At 32.7% G+C, this 22375-nt stretch overlaps 1 protein-coding gene across 1 annotated transcript in view; it reads right to left on the reverse strand.

Moving 5' to 3' along the window:
- Nucleotides 1–3436: 3436 nt before the first annotated feature.
- The window catches only part of LOC138328453 (cilia- and flagella-associated protein 337-like), a 47594-nt gene continuing 28655 nt past the window's right edge, over nt 3437–22375 (reverse strand). Inside the window, 23 exon segments of the mRNA XM_069275258.1 lie at nt 3437–6168; nt 6441–6598; nt 7495–7506; nt 7508–7665; nt 8176–8304; nt 9671–9815; nt 10318–10469; nt 11306–11468; nt 11913–12027; nt 13021–13075; nt 13258–13337; nt 13654–13760; nt 14682–14784; nt 16966–16989; nt 17810–17964; nt 18297–18402; nt 18646–18688; nt 18859–19041; nt 19328–19397; nt 19834–19951; nt 20538–20630; nt 20970–21062; nt 21645–21733. Of these exon segments, the coding sequence (XP_069131359.1) occupies nt 6012–6168; nt 6441–6598; nt 7495–7506; nt 7508–7665; nt 8176–8304; nt 9671–9815; nt 10318–10469; nt 11306–11468; nt 11913–12027; nt 13021–13075; nt 13258–13337; nt 13654–13760; nt 14682–14784; nt 16966–16989; nt 17810–17964; nt 18297–18402; nt 18646–18688; nt 18859–19041; nt 19328–19397; nt 19834–19951; nt 20538–20630; nt 20970–21062; nt 21645–21733 (2508 nt within the window). The 3' untranslated portion in view covers nt 3437–6011.

Raw genomic sequence — 22375 nt, forward strand, 5'->3', positions numbered from 1 at the left:
TGAAGAGATGAAGTTTCAATTTGCGGGATAAACTTTTGCGATTTTACATACATATCGAAATTGGCGAAAATAAATCCCATGTGAAAAAAATCTATTTTACAGTTTTGTGATATCTATTCCGACACAAAAAAACTCTTTTAAAAGTATTTAAATTACGAGCCTGATATCTTAATGAAACGTTCCCGATATCTTAATGAAACGTTCCCGACCTACTATACATTTCAGCCAATTCATTTTTGCATTAAAGTCTTTAGAGCTACAATAGTGCAGCTAATATCGTTTTGTCATTTATAAATCTCATTTTCTACTTTATTTATACTTTAGAGATTGTTGTAAACTTCAGCATAAAATGGCCTTACTATACCATTACAACTCTGCCCAGATATCTAAAATCAAACTGTTTCTGGTAGAAATACGTATTATCTAATTGATATTGATGTCCTCTTATATTCAACAACAAAAATGTAGAAAATTTCACGTTTTCTGTGAGTGCATGTAATTGTTAAAGATGATATTTACCACTCCTCATTGTAATATGCAAAACATTCCAGAAAGTTTCTTGGAAGTTGCAATCCATCAATCTGGTTGAGTGGAGATATATGGATCCGTCGTGTTTCAATCATTAGCTATGCGAGGTGGCGAAATAGATCAGTTAATGAGGTAGGTTTATATAATTAAGTCAGTTATTATTAGTTAGGCACATTACAAGTGAACTTAAAATAATTTCATTGATGTTTTTGGACCAACATTTTGGAGGAATTTTATATTAATTTTAGTTTAAACAGTATTTATTCGTATATTGATATACATGTAAATACAAAACATAGAATATTTGGATTAATTTGGAAAACAAGCTTAAAGCTTATATAAATCCCTTTTTCATATTAATTTTGTATCATCAGGATTTTATCGAATAAAATACTCACTTTCTCCTTGCGATTTAAAGTGGTTTTATAATGGTCATTTGATTGTCTTCCGACATCCGATCTGAATAGGATTCGGCATACAATCCAAGCGGATTTTAATATTTGTCGTTGTCATATATAACGCCACGATATAAATGTGCTTATACATTTCAAAGAATCCCTTTACGTTAAATTACGTTTACTGTAACAGGCATTACATAATTTTTGGGTAACTAAGTAAGGTATATCCGTATAAAATCCATGCAAAGACACATTTCATATATTTAATTCAATGTTTCATGATTATCAAAATCCATGAGCGAAGAGAACCAGGTGCTTCAGAAGAGTTTTCACTTGGACAGGTTTCATCGACGTCATACATAATTTACCAATCAGGAGGAGAGGATGAGGGAGCACAATCTCATGTAAGAATAGCAAATCATAATATCAAACTTTATGCTCAAAGTTTAATTATAAAAAGGTCTAATAATTGGATAGTATTTAAATATTTAAGGATTCACTTGAAAAAAATTTAATGTAATAAAGATGAAAAAAATCTTAGTGAACTCTAAATAAACCTCCAAGCAATTTATAATGAAAATACACTCCAATTTCTGTGCTAAATCACCATATCAAACATTAAACAAGAGGCCCAAAGGGCCTGTATCACTCACCTGGTTATTGAAATGCCAAGTAATGTTCTAAATACAGGATCATTGTTTCTTTTCTGAAGGAATTTAATGATTTACCTGTAATTTCCCTATTGGGACCCATTCTTTTTGCTCCAGGGGGTCAGAGCCAAAATTTATACAAGCTCTGGTTAAATTCCATGCAGAGCCCTATGATTCGTAGCGATATAAAGGCTTTACCTCTATTTCCCCTATTTTGCCCCGCCTATCCTGCCCCTGGGGGGACAGAGCCAATATGTATACAAACTATGTTCCCCTTCCCCCAAGGATGTTTCTGGCCACATTTGGCTACATTCCTTGCAGAACTCTATGATAAGTAGCGATTCAAAGGATTTACTTCTATTTCTCTTATTGGGCCCCACCCCTGCTGCCCTGGGGGTCAGAGCCAAAATGTATACAAACTCTATTCCCCTCCCCCAAGGATGTTTCTGGCCAAATTTATTTACATTCCATGGAGAACTCTAGATCTACGACTAGTAGCGATTAAAAGGATTTACCTCTATTTCCCCTATTGGCCTCCACCCCTCCCGGCCCCAGAGGGCCATAGCCAAAATTTATACAAACTCTGTTCCCCTTCCCCAAAAATGTTTCTAGCCAAATTTGGTTACATTCCATGCAGAACTCTATGACAAGTAGCGATTTAAATGATTTACCTCTATTTCCCCTAGTGGGCTCCGCCCTTTTCTGCCCCGGGGGGTCAGAGCCAAAATTTATACAAGTTCTGTTCCCCTTCTCCCAAGGATGTTTGTCGCCAAATTTGGTTACAATTCATGTAGAACTCTATGACTAGTAGCGATTTAAAGGATTTACCTCAATTTCCCCCATTGGGCCCCGCCCCTTCTGCCCCTGGAGGGTCAGAGCAAAAATTTATACAAGTTCTGTTCCCCTTCCCCCAAGGATGTTTATGGCCAAATTTGGTTACAATCCATGCAGAAGTCTATGACTAGTAGCGACTTAAAGGATTTACCTCTATTTCCCCTATTGGGCCCAACCCCTTCTGCCCCCGGGGGGGGGGGGGGGGGGGGGGGGAGGATCAGAGCCATAATTTATACATACTCTGTTCCCCTTCCCCCAAGGATGTTTGTGGCCAAATTTGGTTACAATCCATGCAGAACTCTATGACAAGTAGCGATTTAAAGGATTTACCTCTATTTCCCCTATTGGGCCCCGCCCCTTCTGCCCCTGGAGGGTCAGAGCAAAAATTTATACAAGTTCTGTTCCCCTTCCCCCAAGGATGTTTATGGCCAAATTTGGTTACAATCCATGCAGAACTCTATGACTAGTAGCGATTTAAAGTATTTACCTCTATTTCCCCTATTGGGCACAACCCCTTCTGCGGGGGGGGGGGGGGGGGGGGGGGATCAGAGCCATAATTTATACATACTCTGTTCCCCTTCCCACAAGGATGTTTCTGGCCAAATTTGGTAACATTCCATGCAGAACTCTATGACTAGTAGCGATTTAAAGGAAATGTTGACGGACGGACGGACGGACGACGGACGCCGCGCCATGACATAAGCTCACCGGACCTTTTTGCCAGGTGAGCTAAAAATCGATTCCAATAAATATTGATAATTCAATTTATTATATATAATATATTCAAAATTATGAATTCATGCTAGAACTCTTTTTTCATAAAATCATTACGCCGTTATATTAGCCAATCATAATTAACGTTACAAACGGCCACGTCATTTTTTTCATTTATGGGCTGATAAAGTAAATTTTATAAGCCAATGCAGACGTTCCTAACAGGCAAAAATGATTAATCTATAATCATTTTATGTTTAAAATGACTTTCTATTAACAACTTTATTGGAGACAGATAAAGACAACAAAACACTTGTTTAAATCTTCACATTTAATCTTGACAAAATCTTCATAATCACGTCGTTGCAGTAGACCTGCAATACTCCTATAATTGATCACTAATACTTGTTATGTACACAGATCTCTGTACCTATCACTCAATGACAGAAATATTGCTCCGTTACAATGTTTCTTTCAAAGAACTGCTAAATCACAATTCAATAATATATAAATAATATGTTAAAACTATTAAAATAAATAAGTTTTTACCACAGAAACTATATCACAGATATTTGTATGTATTTTTATTTATTTATACAAAAACCTTAAATGTGAAATACCAATACTATATTTTTGTATATCAACTCATCACCTATATAAATAACATATATAATATCTGAACCAATATGTACCAGAAATTTAATATTTAGATTTGAAATATATGTAATTTTATGTAGATTTTTGGGGAAAACACTAAAAGTATCATCTCCTTAGTTTTCCATTCAGATTCGATATAACTGATAAAATTAAATTTGTGCAAACTCGTTCTTAAACATTTTAGAACCTGGTCTAGAAAAAGCAATTGCACATAATGTTAAAGATCTTTTGTGAAATGGTGAAAGCTGTATAATGTGCAGAAATTATCCATTACTCAACATGTCTGAATCTAAATTCATGTATCTGACAAAAACGCAATTACCTGTTTTCTCAATATATCCCAAATAAGATATGAAATGGCATCAGATAGTGACATGAATTATCCATAAGGAAGTTTTCTGGTTACAATTTAGTTAAATGTAAGCTTTTATTTTATTATTTGATAACGCTTATAGAAATCACAAAATATTCCATAACAAGAGATTCTCAGACGCTGACAAACGCTACCCAACAAACCAGTAACATGTATTTCTGCCTAAAATATAGACTATGTACGTTTTAAACTAGGCAGTGAATGTAATCAAATTGTGTGAATATGAAAACTTTATTCAAATATTAAAAATTGTATAATGTTTAAAGTAGCATGTCTAAAAATAATAAATACATTCTTTCTGAAAATAAAATTATATTCTAAAAAAGTAATAAACTAACTCATATCATAAGGTTTAAACGTGTTAAATACGACAGTGAAACGCCACCATACATGTTGGACGTTTGTGTATAATTTAGACATCAAATTCTACAGCAGTATATTCAATAACATGTCAATATTTTGGACTTGAACAATAAAGGCATTTCAACGTTATTGTAGAAGTGTATTACAGATCTCAATAATATCAAATACTGAAAAAGAGAAACAAAACTAATATGTACATTTTTTACAATTATAAATTATCATCGTATTATCTCTAATCTCTAGTATTGCAAAAATCTTGGCACTCTTCAAATATATATACAAATAATTACGATAAAACACATATGATAAAGTTAACTTTAAGATATATATAAATATTATATAACACAAAAATAATTACTTTGTTCATTTTGATATAAGATTTTTATCAATACTGATTCTGCTAATATATTTCATCGCCCTTTGTTTTAAGTAATACATCATTCTGTATCGTTAAGTATATCATGATTTTGATGAAATGAAGAATTCATCAAAATGGTGTCAATACAAATCATGAATCGTTTGCACATTCTGAAAGCTGTGTGTAAAATTTTGATATCGATTTACTAAAGAACCCTGCAAACCATTTAATGATAAGTATCTGTTTGATTTGGCAAATACCATGTTGATACATTGCTATATATTATTAAATAAATTGCAAACAGATATGTTTTCTATAAAAAATATTTTGGAAAAATATGGTGACATAATCTATCTTAACCATACAGGGCTTAAATATGCATGAATCTAATTGTTGGATTCTGTAACAAATAAAAAGTAATTCATAATGAAATAACATTACCTTAAAATTTACATTATTTTTTATCTGCACTGCTGAAAGTTCATATCATTATTTTTTAAATTCAAACTTGTAAGGAGAAACCTGAAATATGAAGTCTTGAAATATATATAGAGTGATATCATATATGTTTTAGTTTTCTTTACAAGTCCCATCATATGCATAGTGAAAAGATTCGGTTTTATTAAAGACAATATCTAAGGTAGTAAAATCTAATTAACTTTTTTGTCATAATCTATTCAAAATACGCACCCTCAATACTTGAACATGATGATCAACAGGTGCAGTATTCTTAACATACATAAATATCACAGCATCTTGTTAAAAAAATACTACAAAATCTCGATATTTCGTAAGTGACCCACAGCAAACGTGGTAACTATAAAGGTGTCCAAAAGCTTCACTCTCCAAAACTGTGGACAAGTGCTTAATTTAAGTCAAATTAATTCCGTAAAAAGCTTGCTTAAAGAAATAAAAAAATGCTGCATAAACAAATTGCTCCAATCTTTTTAATCCCGATTTCGTCTTGATGATAGATCTCGAAGTTGGCACACAGAACATGGGGATCCTAAACGAGATATCACAGATGTAGATAGACATTTTTGGTCCGTGCATACCAGGATTTTCGTCCTGAAGACTAACTTTCTTACACATGCCATAGCTATATATTGATTTAGAGTCTAGTATGATTACATGTGCTATGATATTGTGAAATCCAGTGGATTGTCCTTATTGAACCGATGTTTAGGGGGCGGGGGCATGGGTGTGTCTTTCAAAGGAGACCACTTTAGCATGTGATATTCACTAGGACCTCCTCTGTCCGTAGGCTTGATCTTCGTTTTCTCATGGCGAAGCCTGCAAAAAAATTTAATTTCTTCACTTCAATTCATTTCAAATAATGCAAATGTTATTTTTGAATTATTTCTTATTTACTTTAAAAAAATTAAAAATGGACAAAAGAATTTTGAACATGTCGTAATAACATCGCATTTTAATTTAAATATATGTATAGACCTATAGACTTAATATCAACACAAAATTGATTTACTTATTTACTTATACTTCCACCAATGCATACATCATAATAAGCCCTCAGACCAGCTGTTTCACCATAACCACAATCTCACCATTTCCCCCTGAACTTTTGCATCTCTTCCTCCGTGAGATGTTCGTCCTTTAAGGTCCCAGACAAATCCTTAAGCTGTTTGGCGATGGTGTCATCATCCACAAAGAACTGATTCTTGCCGCCGTGTGTTACCTGGGGTGTCGGAGTCCTTATCTGTATCTAATGACAGAGAAAAAACAATCAGATCCGAGCTAGCCAGTGTAACGTCTCACTCAGACTGTAATGCATAATAAAAAGTTAAAACACCAGTTGAGCTAAAAGCAAAAGATGCATATTCTATTTTACTTGAACATTAGAATTCAAAGCAAAAAATCTAACAGAAGTACTAAAAGATTTATGAAAGTTAATTGGTTTTTCATATCACATGATGACATTTGTTCAAAAAGTATATTATATACAATTTGTTATTCCTTATTTGCATTTTACAGTTAATTCCTCTTGCAAATGTTGAGTTTAGCAACATCAAATTCGGGGGATAACTTTGTATGTTTTTGCCAAACCTTTTTATGATGTAACAATGTTTCTTTAAAGATGCTCCACCGCTGACAAATGACATTTTTTCACTATCAAAAACACGAGCAGACGATTTAGTATCTTTCTTCAGTTACAAAAGTTACTTAATTTACACCATTACCACCATTGAAAAGTTTGAGCTTCTAATTTCATTTCTAGTGTAAGTTACAAAAAATAATTAATTGCATCCCGAAAAAATTCCATGACACTATATCCTATATGGAATTAAGTATTGACTGCGCATGCACCAAAGGCAAAATTAATTATTTTATAATATTTTTGTGTTAATTAGACATAAATATACATGATTAAACGCCAATTATTGTTCATGTGATTAATATCATTTATGCTCTGTCGGTGGTGGAGCATCTTTAACATAACATATTATTTTTCGAAAAAAAAATGTAAATTACTAAATACGTAATAACAATAATCCCTGTACCAAGAACCAGATAAATCTGTAATACGTAAAAACGAAAAAAATAACATATTGATTATCAAATAATAATAAAAGTATTTTCAACTTTGATCAGAATACCAACCTCATCTGTTTTTGGTTTCATCCTTGGAGAGGTCTGGAGTTTCAGTGACCTGGTCAAATATAGGATGTGTGGGTAGACTCATGGGGTCAATGAGTACATCATAGGGCACCATGGGATGTTGGAAAGACGAGGGGTCGTACAGGTCCCAGGGCTCCGGCTGGCCATATGTACCTGAAAGGAATTAGCATTTACATGTATTATATAATCTGCCTAATGGGTAAGACATACATGTATGCTAATGTTTAACATATCACATTATATAGCAAGGCAAAGTTTCAACATCCAAAGGAAAACATTATAGAAAGTACGGACATTTCTTTCAGATTCTGCCTAACTTCTGTAATTAAATGCTTTCTTATGAGGAACTTTAAGCTAAATTTAAGGAAAATTGGCAAACTGGGCATGGTTTTACTGTTTACAAAAAGTTAGTTTTCGCAAATCACTGTAAAGAACCATTTTCGGAGGTTTGTTTTCACAAATCACTTTTGTAGCCTTCGTTATGTATCTTTCACGTCATAGGGTGTGATATGTATAACCATTAATTTTTAAGAATTGGCGTGGTATTAAATTTGGCGAATTCGGGAGACTTTGGAGTAAACATCCATTGATATTTTCTGAGCACTTTGATATAATATATATACATGTATAATTATTGTGTTAAAGCCATGATGTTTGCAGTACCGATATAGTCGCCATTGAACGTCCACATCCTGACAGTACAATCCATAGACGCTGTCAGTATCACTTTGTTCTTCTCGACCATCTCCAGACTCAGGACACTGTCGACATGGCCACGCCACGAGTGGATTACTGAAGTAAATAAATCAACATAAATATATCCAAACTACAATGTACGCCACGCGTGGATTACTGAAATATAAATCAACATAAATATATCCAAACTACAATGTACGTCACGCGTGGATTACTGAAGTATAAATCAACATAAATATATCCAAACTTCAATGTACACCACGAGTGGATTACTGAAGTATAAATCAACATAAATATATCCAAACTACAATGTACGTCACGCGTGGATTACTGAAGTATAAATCAACATAAATATATCCAAACTTCAATGTACACCACGAGTGGATTACTGAAGTATAAATCAACATAAATATATCCAAACTACAATGTACGCCACAAGTGGATTACTGAAGTATAAATCAACATAAATATATCCAAACTACAATGTACGCCACGAGTGGATTACTGAAGTATATAAATTAACATAAATATCATCATAAATAGATTCATACTACATGTACAATGTAATTCATAGAACTAGAAACTAAAACATTTCTGTACAAAGTATAAACCATCATGGTAAATTTACTCTTATAACTACTGTATCATAATTGCTGAAAGTATTTCGTTTTCTATTCCAGGACTCTGCCTTTGTGGACAAAACTTTGATGACTTCATTGTAACGTCGAAATAATACTCTTACCCGGACATGTTTTCAAAACATGTGTGTTATGCTTATATGCATTACCCTAGAAGATCTATCTAGCACATGAAGATATAAGAGAAAACGCCATGGCCATGAAATAGCCAGAATCTTCACGTCCTTCGTTGAAGATATGTACAAACAAATAGTTTTATCTGATGATAATTTACGATCATAAATAGTACGTAGCCTTACAAGTAGAAAGGACTTAAGACATAACTTACAAATTGTAACAGGTATGTTTTCTTTACTATTTAATGTTTATGTGCCAAGTGATCATGATTAATAGAATCATACATGGGTCTGTCAAATGGACACGGATATCTCAACCCGAGTGAACGATTTAAACTTATCAGTCTGAGGCTTGCCAAGGGTTGATGGTCAAAATCTTTAATGAGGGTTGAGATAGCCCTGTCCACCTGACTGGCCCATGTAAGATTCGTGTTCTCCCATACTTTAACGAGAAATGGTGAAAATTCAGTCGACATGAACGTCGCTGTGCGTAAAAATGGTCGCCCCATGTATTAATGACGTCACTGTCTAGTGCATGTGAGCTGTCTTTTCCCTACCCCGGTAAACCGGCAACCGTCAAGTATGGGAGAAATTTTAATATCCAAATGTCAACCGGGAAAGAAACATTACTGACTTCAATCTCTTTATTTATTTTTACCTAGGTTCCCTCCTTTTTACGTAAATTTTGTTTTGAGAAATGGCACTTACAAGTGGGTGGAGCCTTTGCCTTGCCGTTGAGACAATAACCGTCGACATCGTAGATGAGTATGAAGCCGAGACTGTCTCCACAGAACAGCATTGTGTTAGCATCATCTGTCGCCATGGTGGTTATCATACCGCCACTGTTCTTAGACTATAGGCAAAAAAAGAAAATATCTTATAAAGCAAGACATACTTTTAGCTTTAATGGAGTAAGTTATAAAACCATTGTTTTTTATAAACTGGACAATACTAATGTAACATAAATCATAAGCTGCATAACAAAATGGCTGTTTGAGAAATTATCAATGTTGGCAGTTCTTTACAGAAAGAGTACTCTTTTAATCCATAAGTGTTGTTTACAGAAGTTGAGAAGTCCTTCTTTCCTATGCGTATGATTACATGAACCTATAGGTCAACACAATCTGTTAATTTTAATATTAACTGTGTAAAAAGTATCAGATTTCCTGACTTTGTTTTTGCATACCAAGGGTAGCAAACATAAAATTTTAATATGCTTATTTGATGTGATTTTATGGCATCAAGAAACTTCATTCAAATTCCTAAAGAAAAAAAATATTCAAATAAAAACATATCATAAAATAGTTCCATCATTGGCAAAGCTTACAAAACAATCTGACAAAAAATGTTCTTACCCCTTTGAACTGCGCCATCATGCTGCCTCCCTGGAACACGTTCCAGAAGTGAATGTGGCCACGTGGTCCACTAGCGATGAGAGAGGCAGAGGTTTTGCGGGATTCTCGAGACTTCAGGAACACTAGCCTGTTAACACTGAGATCGCCATCCACTGAAAATAAACATACAAATATTATAATGATGGCGTCAAATGCATACTTAAATTGCAATATTTCCAGAAGATCGTTTCTAATTAAAAGAATTGTTGTTTTTAAATGTTTTCAAAGCTATTGTTCTGTCACTGTGGGAATCTGTAATGAATCGAAAAAAATCGAAATTGTCCCTAAAAGCATATCATCTGGTTAAATCCACTATTTTGTAGTTACTGCCAAACACACAAGATTCTTGAGTTTCGGTATATTTTGACTCGCATCCTTTTTTTAACCAGCCAAGATCATTATCATTAAAGGGCGTGTCAGATTTAGAAAGTGCAGTTAAGCTGGAGTACTTAGAGAAGAATCACCACTTACGACGGTCAGTATATGGCAAACGCCCTATGTGAATTTCAAACTCGATACATAGATCTAGAGGTAGAAGGCACCTCACTATGACACTGTCACTGCCAATTTGTTGGTTTTATTCTCCTAAACATCTGATGTATTTTCACATATTTTCACTCAGTCGATCAGGCTTATTTTCTTAGATATCGTATGAAAAGTGTGCACCCATTTGATCAAATTATTAGTGGTTGACTTTGGCTACATTTCAACAAATTTGGTGACTGCATTTTAAAGGAATCATTAATTGTCCAGAGACAAAGTGATTTATTTTTAAATAGTAATAAAAACAAATAAAGTTATATTTTTACATTTCTAATTTTGGGAATGACCAGATATATGTTACAAACCTTATAACTGTGATTTTTGCCAATGTTACAATCATGAATTTCCTTGTTTATTTTCAGAACCCAGGACAATCATTATAATGAACAAGATAAGTATCACATACATGATTCGTCTTCGTAGTTGGGTGGGACTGGAGCGTGAAGGTGACAGAAGATATGTCCGGACACCATATTCCACACGATCACTTCTCCATCGTAACTTCCGGTGGCGATCAAGTTCGGCGGACTCTGGGCTATCGCAAGTATATCTTCTTTATGGCCACTTTTCTGTATACAAGACATCCAAACAAATTATTATTCTACAAGTTTAAGTCATGAAGTTATCATTTTAACATCACATAGCTGTTTTTTTCTTTGATTATATTAAACAAAGGAAATAATTTAAAGACTAAAATAAAACAAATATATTGACCGTATTAACATTTCAAATGATATTAAACCCACATAACATAACATATGTAAAACTGAATTTATTGTTTAATTTTCTGCTAGCATTTGGAATTAGCACAGGATGCAATGGGACGGGATATATACGCAGTACACTGTCCATAACCGGAAAGGGCGTGGAAAATGACAAAATCTGAAAACTTTATCATAAGTGATTTGATATATCTGGTATAAAATGCATTTCATGTCCATTCACAGTACAAGTAAGGATGATTACTTGACAATTTTACTAGGTGGATATCTTTTTTTTACATTTTATCATACCTTATCATCAGCCCAGTGCAAGTTAGGATGTTGTACCAGGTGAATGTTGCTGTCTGCGTTGGCATCATCGGAATAAATGTTGATTGTTCGGTCCCAACCTACTGATATCACATATCTACAAAATAAAAAGATTAAGACGTGAAATTGTTCATTAAAACTATAACAGGTTATTGTACATAATCTAAGATGACCTACAAAGCATCAATTAAGAAAACAAATATTACTACTGAATAACCAAATCATGCCCCTGATACTCCAAATCACTAAATATTACCATTGAAGTTTCTTCCACATTAATTAACAATTAAAGGATAGTTAGATTGCATTTATTGGAGATATAAATGCAATCTGGGCAGCAGATAAATAGAATAGGGCGCTATGAATATTTATCTGCCATCCAAATTGCATTTATATCTCCAATAAATGCAATCTAACTATCCTTTAATTGTTATATTTACAGTTTACTTTCTATTTCAAATTAAACCATGATTTAGATGCGAGTGAACATTTGAATTAACCGCTTCAGCCATTTAACCTCAATAGTCCCTATAAAAAATGAAAAGACAAAGTTTCAATGTTTTTCAGTTGCTTTTCAGTTTACTTTCAATTATGCAGACATTCAAAAGACTTTTTATAGATTTATAACCAAACTGGTTCATTCAACTACAAAGTCAATTTTCCCGCGTGGACTAACATGGTGTCAGTAAACAAGACACACATCCATTTATATAGATATTACTACACCAAGTCTATGCTGCATTTATTGGCTCATAATGCAGATCACGATTATCATTAGAGTAATGGGAGTCACTGTGGCAAAATGTAAATATTAACATATATATTGTCAAATGTCAAATTTTGGAAAGAATTTCTATTAACGCTCCTTGGAACACATCTGGTGATCGGGCACTAGTGACCTTGTATAGGTATCAACTATCAACTTTTAATGAGTATTGTTCAACAGATGATAGAACTTCAATTCACAAAATAAAGCCCCTTTTACACCTAAAAAAATATCAGTTTCCTGGTCATGTTCATGGATTATCTCCCCACTGTCAGCGAAGTTACATTTAAGAAGAATGATAATGTATTTATTGATGTGTCTTACCTGTTTCTATTCATTTCCACATAAGTTAAATCACAAACTTCATCTGTTTCTGCCTCTGTAAGACAAGATACGAAAAATGGTTAATCACATAAGCATTGAAATTGCATGCAATTGCATTGCATGTGATATAAATCCAGATTCTGTTTCCTTGAAACTTCCAAGTTATCAATGCTTGGTTTTCAATTTCACTTATTACAAAGCAATAAACTTAAATTGATATAGTTATAATCGTGTTACCTTTTTTTAACATTCGTAAACAATGGCCGTTGTTGTAATTCCAGATTTTGATGGTACCATCTCTCCCACCGGTCAACAATCTGTGGAATTAATCAGGAGAGTAAATTTAACAATATTCTCATCTCCATAGGTTTTACACGTACATGTTTTTCCCTTACCTACAAGTTTGACCTAGCCCTTTTTTGTATTATACCACATCCTTCAAATCCTATCCTTCCAATTCGTTTATCAAAATAAATTAAATTAAGTTTCCTATACATACCAGTGCTGTTTTCTTTCGTTCTATCCATTTAAAAAACCATAATGAATCGTTATGATTTTATTTTTCATAAAGGTAAAACCTGTTTTACTTTCTCTACCTGAGTCAAGTATCTTTGATCAGTAATTGTGTCTCACCTTCTTCCCGTGGAATCAAAGGTCATACAGGTTATGGCAGCTTCTCCATGAGCATCGCCGAATTCAAATATCCCCGCCCCAGTCTCAAAATCCCACAGCTTTATCACCTAGAACAGAACATCATACATTTTATCTTAGCTTTCTTTCAATACATATAATATATATAATATATTAGGACTACATGAACATAAAATGCATATCATCTGGTACATAATTATTTTCATTGTTCATGTGTACATATTATTTCTTTTTTTTCAGGAAATATTCTGATAGAGTGTATCAATAAAATCTGAAATCTGATATATAACTTTGCTAAACCAGCGAATAAAACTTTCAAATGAAAATCAGTCGATGTAATAATGTTAAAATGAGAAGTTAAACAAGTTCTTGATTGAATATGCATTTTCGTAATAATATTCATTATTATCATTATTCCATTGCACAATAATTTTTAACGCCTTTCTCGTAATTATTTTATTGTAAGACTATGCTAAAGCGGTGAGAAATAAATACCAACGGCTTTCATAAGTAAATCACGAATTTCCCTTCAAACCATTGTCTGATTTTAGTTTTTTTTTCTGCATACAAGTCGCATTGGATTATAAGCCGCACTCCCGATTTTAAGGAGGAAGTTGCGGCTTATAGTCCGGATGTTACCGTAATAAAAATTATACTAGTAGTAATACCATTTTTTAAGAACACTATTTTGTGTTAACAACAGAAGGGACAAATAATTCACTTTGTATACATAGAATCAGAGGTCAATGTAGTGTTAACAATGAACATAAATACAAGACTTTTTTTATCCATTTAAAAAACGAAAAAGACGAATTATAGACGAACCTTCTAATCGTTAATACTCAAAATACAGTACGTAAATTGAAAGATAATTACAGAGCTCTCTGAACAGGTTTTAAACTGTTTACTCTCAATATATTAAGTGAATTATAGTAGAACTTATGAAGATATTTGAACAGGTTTTAAACTGTTAACACTCAATATATTAAGTAATTTGTCGTAGAACTTACGGAGCCCTCTGAACAGGTGATGACTTGGTTAAAACTGGAGTTGTATTTACAACACGTAACTGGCTCCTTGTGTGTGATTGTTATGTCAGCGTGTAGCACCGGTCTGTACAATAAAGTAAACATAATCATCATCATTGTCATCATCATTGTCATCGTTAAAATTGTTATAGCACATCAAACATCATCTTCGTTATTATAATACAACAATTGACAATCATCATCATCATCCTCATCCACATCATCATTTATGTCTTCATTGTCTTTAGTAGAATAGCTGTTGTATAACAAACATCATTGTTGATATCATTGTCACAATTAGATTATCGCAATCGCTCATCTTCATTATTATTTTCTTCATTGTTACCTCCAACATCATTTTCATTTTCTATTAAATTTTCATACAAACAATAAATATGTTAGACCATCAAATATACCAATTAAACAAGTGATTCATGAATGTTCGTCAAAACTTCTAAACCTTATCCAAGACTGATTTTTTTTAATTTAAATTGTACTAGATTGTGATACAGTTTTATTAAAAGGAAAAATTGTTCTCTGAAATCCCGCTGGATTATATCACCATCAACACTTGAGCAGAAGGCTAGAAAACAATCCCTCATGTATCATACATTTCGGAGACAAAAATAAAGCTGTAAACAAATATCCTTAATATACATTCTGCAGTAAATTTCCAATATGGTACATACTCCATTCAAAAATTATTTTACTCTACAAATCAACAAATTGCATGTTCACATTAGAATATAAGACTAAGAATGAAGTCATCTAAATCTGTAAAATTATCATCTCGAGTAGAAGATGTATGATTGTTTCTATTCGAAAGACTTTTTGATATAATAATTCTCCATTTGATGGAAAATTAAAGCAAAGAAAGACAACATTTTTAAAGGGAAATAATTTTGCTTAATGGTAGTTAACATCAGTGGGAACTCTTATGAATTTCACGATCTTTGTCAAAGACACAATTTGAGCGATCTATTTGATAATCTGATTATGGTAAACAAAGGGCCTTAACTCTTACAAATTGGTGAAGCGAAACAAATACAGTCGCCGTGTGTAATTTAAGTGAGGAAAAAATTATAAATTTAGCTAAATATTAAAAGCTATAGTACATAGTACAGTGTATTTTTCTGTGACATTGCTTTGTTCTCCTTACAGAGCAAAACTGTAATTGATCGTTAGTATTGTATGTGTTTTATTACAGGCGTATCCATGTTACTTAGAGTTAGGGGGATAGAGATAGGGTTGGTGTGATTCTGTAAGTCCATATGTGTTTATGAAACAATCAGAAATTTTTTTTAATTAGTAAATAATTGTAGTATGTGTAAGTTAATTAATAATTGTATCCATGTTATTTTGGAGGGGGATAGGTAAACAAACTGTGGAGGTACTTGAAGGTGTGGTTTTATAAGTTTAATATATGTATATGAAAACATTCAGATTAATTTGGGATCATATCATTAATAAAACATTAAATGTTAGAGGATCTGATCGATATACTGTAAATAAAAAAATCTATCTTCAAGTGAAAACATCGATAAAATTTCACAAATATAAAAGTCTATTATTTAAAAACAAATTACAAGAGTCAAATTTCTTCTTGAAGTTGCTTTTGGCATAATCAGTAATGTTACATATTTCCTCATACAACTTTTATAAATTAAATTTTTGCACAAATCTATATTGATAAGCAATAAACAAACAGTGTGTCAGTATCTTGGATTTATTATACAGGTACAATGTTGAAAGTTTCAAACAAAATATCTTGAAAAGCCAAAAAACGTACAGGAAAGAAGTTTCTGAACAAGCACACTCCATAAGCTGTTTCATTTACATGATACCTTTCTACAGTGATTCAACAGCTATTTATTAACTTCAGAATTTGATAAAAAAAATATTGCAATCAATAAGACAGCTGAATTTAATTAAATATACTTAGCTCCTGAAAAATGAAATTGATTTGATTAAAAACTAAAATGTATTGAAATAAATCTAATAAACATTTTACTGAAATTAAACTACTAATTCTTAATTAAAAACTAAAAGAAAAAGAAAAAGTAAAATAAAAATAACAAAATAAATGTTAATAAATTGTAGATGCATAAAAACAGGAAAAGTGCCGCTGAAATCACACAAGATAGTCGTGGGAGAAAAGTAAGGTGGAGTTGTTATCGGTAGAGTGTCGATCAGGGGTTCAGCTGAAATCACGCTGCCAGGTATGTGAAATGTACGAAGTGTCAGCATTACTGATCTGGCTTCTTACCTGCTGTTTATATTCTGATCCATTCTTAAAACAAACACGTGTCAGTTGTAATGAACAGTCACCAATTCACGATTCTGTTTTTGCATATTACAGAGTTATCTGCCTTTGAGGATAGGTATATATTGTGAATTTGAGGAATTACATTTTCATTTTCTCTGAAGAAGGATGAGGTTTATACTAGCAAAAAAATATGACATCATAATTAATCAATCGGATCCCCTCAAATTGGTAATGTTAGGAAATATGGTGTTATATTCAATATATCTACCCAAGGGCATATAACTCTGTAATGTGAAAATAAAGAAAATTTATCCGACTTCAAGGCTATTTTCAGTAATAAGCCCGCTTAAAACTTTCAAGGTGGTTAATCAAACTTAATAAAAGTCTTGCCATAAAAAAAGGTGTAAAAATATAATCTCGAAATTGATATTGTGCCAAAATTCTTGCATATTATGTAATTCATAATAATGGGAGAAAATTCTAAATTAGGCTAGCAAAATACAAACTTCATACTCTAAAATAATCAAACAAAAACAATGAAGAAATCAAAATATAAGCAAGAACATTTTTAAAGCCAATACATACTGCTAAACTGCACAATCACATAATAATAAAATTATTTCCATGCACACTTTTTTTTTTTCTCAGACTTTGTCATACCATAACCCATTCCAAATTTTAGTTCAATTTTCTTCTACAGATGTTGAAAAGAACAACAATCCTTTCTAAATTATTTTTCAGAGTTTGGAAATGCTATCACCCATTAATTCTAAACCAAAATCCTCCTATTTCTACATGTAACTAATATGTCAAAGTCATAACCGGAAGGTTAAAGGATTCTTACTTTTGTCTGAGATTGAGGGCCGCTAGCTTCTGGTCTGTTGCTACGGCGAGAGACTTGGCGATGTTAGAGTAATGGCAGGCCTGAAGGTCGCCGTGGATTTTGTGAGCTTTGGGTCGGATTGTCAGTAAACAGTTATGGTCCTGGATATCCCACACCTATAAATATAAATAATTATCAATTTTAGTTATATAGCCAAGTGGTTTTTGTACACAGGTAAAATGGTGCTCAGTAGAAATTTAATATTTTTGACCAAAAGAAAGTGGTATTTTTAAATAGGTGGTTTTTATACAGAAGTGGTCGCTAAGACAGGTACTCACTGACACATGTATCTCAAAATTCAATGTAGAAAGTGATTTTAGATTTAGGAAATTAAACATTAATGAAAATTCTAAGATATTTTTTTTCTTCTTAATAATGAGTTTGACCTTGAACTCATTGTCTATATAAAAACTGACCTTGACCCAGTTTTATATATATATAAACTGACCTTGACACACTTGTCTGTAGATATACTGAATATCCGGCTTTCTTCCTCCGCAATGAACAGGTAAAATATTGGAGCGTTGTGTCCTCTTAATAGAGCTGTGGGCTTTCTGTAAATCAGATATCATCAATGTAAATATCTCTATACATCTTCTTGACAATTGGAAACCTGATGTTATTACATTATTTACTTATAATATGAACTTTTCATTAGATGCACGTTCATCTTTAAATTCAAAAGAATTTGAAGTTATTATTTTAAATGGAAAAGTAACTGTGCTACACTTACGGTATTTTTAAAAATTTGGTTTCAAAATCTAAGTAATACAGAGAAGCAGTATACAAATACTTACCCTGGCACATAAGGGTTCCATAATCTCACAATTCTATCCATACCTGGAAACACGTAATATGGAAGATAAAAAATACTACGATAAGCAAAATATAAAATGCATGGATATATTTACAGTCCAACCCGTCTATAACAACCATGTATCATGCTAAATGGACAATATAACAGATATTTCATCCTGTGTACCGACTATAAATGCACATCACAAACTCACCTCCAGTTACTATAACGTTTTTGTTTTTACAGAAATCGAAGCATTTGACTCCTTTATACACGTAGAATACTGATTGGTCAGCTTCCAGCCTTGGTTTGGCTACATTTGTTCTTCGAGCTCGGTCTTCGGAGTCCTTTGTCTCTTTGAGTTGAGCCTCTACGTGTGTAGAACCAGTTGTACACCCTGTAGTGATGAAATCAGACAAAAATGTTTACTTAATTTCATCTTTAGAATCATCCCTTAATGTCTTATAGTAATTTGTACAATAAATTGTAAAATGGTAACTGTAAAAAATTAATGTAACATTTAAATTAGGAGCAAACTAAATTAACCTCAATGTAAAGCAGTTACTCGTTTGCGTTTAATTAGTTAAACATCCTATTAACAGCTAGGGTCATTTAAGGACGTGCCAGGTTTGTTGATGGAGGAAAGCCGGAGTACTCAGAGAAAAACCACCGCAGTTGCTTACCAATGACTAAGGCTGTATTGGCGTTATTAGAACAGGAAATAATCTGGCCGATGTTGTGATAATACTTCAGCTGGAATAACAAAATATTACACTTTAGTATATAGTACAGGGTAGAGAAAGCATCAAATAAAGATTTAGGATAAATAACAACCAATAACAGTTATATAATAAGTATAATCATCATTTGAGTTCTATATTCTATGGTGATAGAAGTTTACCATGACACTGCAGACATGAATAAGTTAACTGTCATATTATACTGTTAAATTCAATTATGTGTAAGCTACAGATAGAGGAGAGGACTGTCAAAAAAAAAAAAATTGAAAATTATTGACCCAATACCTCAAGTGTTCGGTAATTATATTTTAAGTAAAATTTTTCTCACTAATAAGTTGAAGATTTTATTAAAGCTTTCTTTAAGCTAAAAATTAATTTAAATGATGAAACCCTTTTTGGTCTTCAAGTTAAAACGGTCCGTCTGATTTCTACAAGGGGAGATAACCCACCTGTTGTACCCAGTCTCCGTGGACCTGCCAGCGTAGATACTGGACTTTCTGGATCTTGATGACGCTGTCCAGACTAACGCTCGCTATACCGTCATGTTTGGGAGCCTTCTTCCACGTTCTTAACAAAACAATACAAATAATAATTACACAGATCGTTTCAAAAACAGAACATGTTTACAAAAATATTAATTATTTCATGATTCATTGTAATAAGAACACAAGAGGTGTTCATTTGCATGATCAACGGGTCAAAATTGTGTATGACACCAATATTAAATAACAATTAATGTTTTCATTTCAATAAAGTTTATTGACAGATAGTAAAAGGATCGAATAACAGGCAAATCACATATACATGTAAATTCTTTTCATTTTATAACTTTCAATATCTAAACACACAGAGATAAGAGGCACTCAATACCAAAGACAAAGGGGCTTCAACTACGCGCTAATACAAATTGTGAAACAGTAATGTGATGATTTATATGATGTACCGTATTCGACCCAATAAGCGCCCATGTCCCTATAAGCGCCCCTCCCCCTTTTAGAGGCCTCAATTTCAATTGCCCATGCATAAATAAGGACCAAAATTACATAAAACGGTATAGATTTGCAATAATTTCGACTTATTAGCACCTTTTCATTTTTATCAATTTTTTAAGCGCCCTGGGCGCTTATTGGGTCGAATACGGTATATAGTATACCTGAGACATTCTCCAGCGGAATCCACCAATAAAATGTTAATACAACCTAGGCTGTCTCCATAGAGAATCAAACATTCATCTGTCCCTGTGGAACTGTAACGGAAATAAAGATTAAATATACATTAAATGATGAAAGAGTACCAGCATTTGTACAGAGTTATCTCCCTTACTACATCCTTCTACTGTACTGTTACCTTACGTCCATAGAATTATTTAGCGCTGAGGATGAATCATAAGAAAAACAAAACAAGTGGGAAATACCTAAAATTTCTTATGACTTTAAACATCTGAATGACATTTATATTGTCAAAGCCATAGAAAAGTGTATTTTAAGTGAATGTTGAAGACTATATTATTATACATAGTGACCATATCATAGTAGCCATTGTTGAACTACTGTTAATTTTAAATTTTAAGCATTTATCGACTTACCAGTAATCTAATTTTAATGGCACCGTATCCAGCCCACTGACTTGGCAATAAGGATCAAGTGAGGAAAGTTCATAGAACTGAATTTCTCTGTCCCTGTAATCACAACGAAACAAGATGAAAAGAAGCTAAATTAATATTACTTAAGAACCGGATTTTGTTGCACTCAAAATTATATCAAAACTAGAACTGTCGCCAGAGTGGACGACTAGTACCCCCCATTGCACAAAATTTAGTAATAACTTTATTAATAGGAGACATTGCAGAACATTATATAGTTTACTCAGCTCCCCTTTATGTCGATCAGGGTTCTGTGTACCAAATTTTATCAAAATCTCTCAAGTAGTTAAGGATGAGTTCACCGGAAAAAGTTATGTCTACAGACAGACAGACAGACAGACAGACGGAAAACTGATTCCAGTATACCCAACCTGAACTTTGTTTCCGGGGATATAATTACACGATGAAAGTTCATTAAAGTTACTTTTTGACCAATTTATGATAAATTGATATAATGAAAGTCACTACTGCCAATATAAATCTGCAATAAAATTAAGTTTAAACTTTGTCACCATATCAAATATACAAGTTATGATAGTTTTAAGCTGAATTGTAATAGATTTTATACATGAGTAGATTAAAGATCAATGCATTGAAGATGACATAGGAATCACTTACCCAGTCCCAACAAGAAATTTGTTAAATTCATTCATTATCACAAAGTCTGTTATCCATTTTTGTTTCTGCTTCATCCCAGGTTCATTATTCTGTAAGGAATACAAAGCATTAATAATCATAAAACCAGGTCTGTTAATTATCTACTGTTAACGAACTTTCTTTCACGGCTACTGAATTTGGCGATCTCCATTTCAAAACAAGTTTTCAGAGATTAACGTTTGCGGATTTAAAAGTTGAATGGGACTTCCTATAAATGAAAATAAAGAAGATGTTAATTCGCAGAGATAAAATTTTTCCAAATTTACTTGGATCACGAAATTCGCGAAAGTATATCGCATGCGAAAGAAAGTTGGTTTACACACAGTATGCTAGTTCTCTTTTCAATTTATTGGAATCAGACTTTTAAAACAACAAATAGATGGTCATGATCAAAAGCATTTTAATTTTTAATTTACAAGTTCATTCAGAAGAATCAAATGTCATTTTGTAGCAATCTTTCTTTCTACAGATTCATGACTGATTAAAAAAGCAAGTTATCTGTAATTGTATTTTTTTTAAATAAAAGTAATAGGTTAAAATAATCACACCATCAAGTTTATTAAGAATTATCAATCCTGTCTATAAAGACCACTCAAACGACAAGGGAAAAGTGGTCTTTAAACACAGGTTAAATCACATTCAAACCTGTCTATAAAGACCACCCAAAGGACAAGGGGGGAATGGTCTCTATA

The sequence above is a fragment of the Argopecten irradians genome, chromosome 7, assembly GCF_041381155.1.
Source record: "Argopecten irradians isolate NY chromosome 7, Ai_NY, whole genome shotgun sequence".
Lineage (NCBI taxonomy): Eukaryota > Metazoa > Mollusca > Bivalvia > Pectinida > Pectinidae > Argopecten > Argopecten irradians.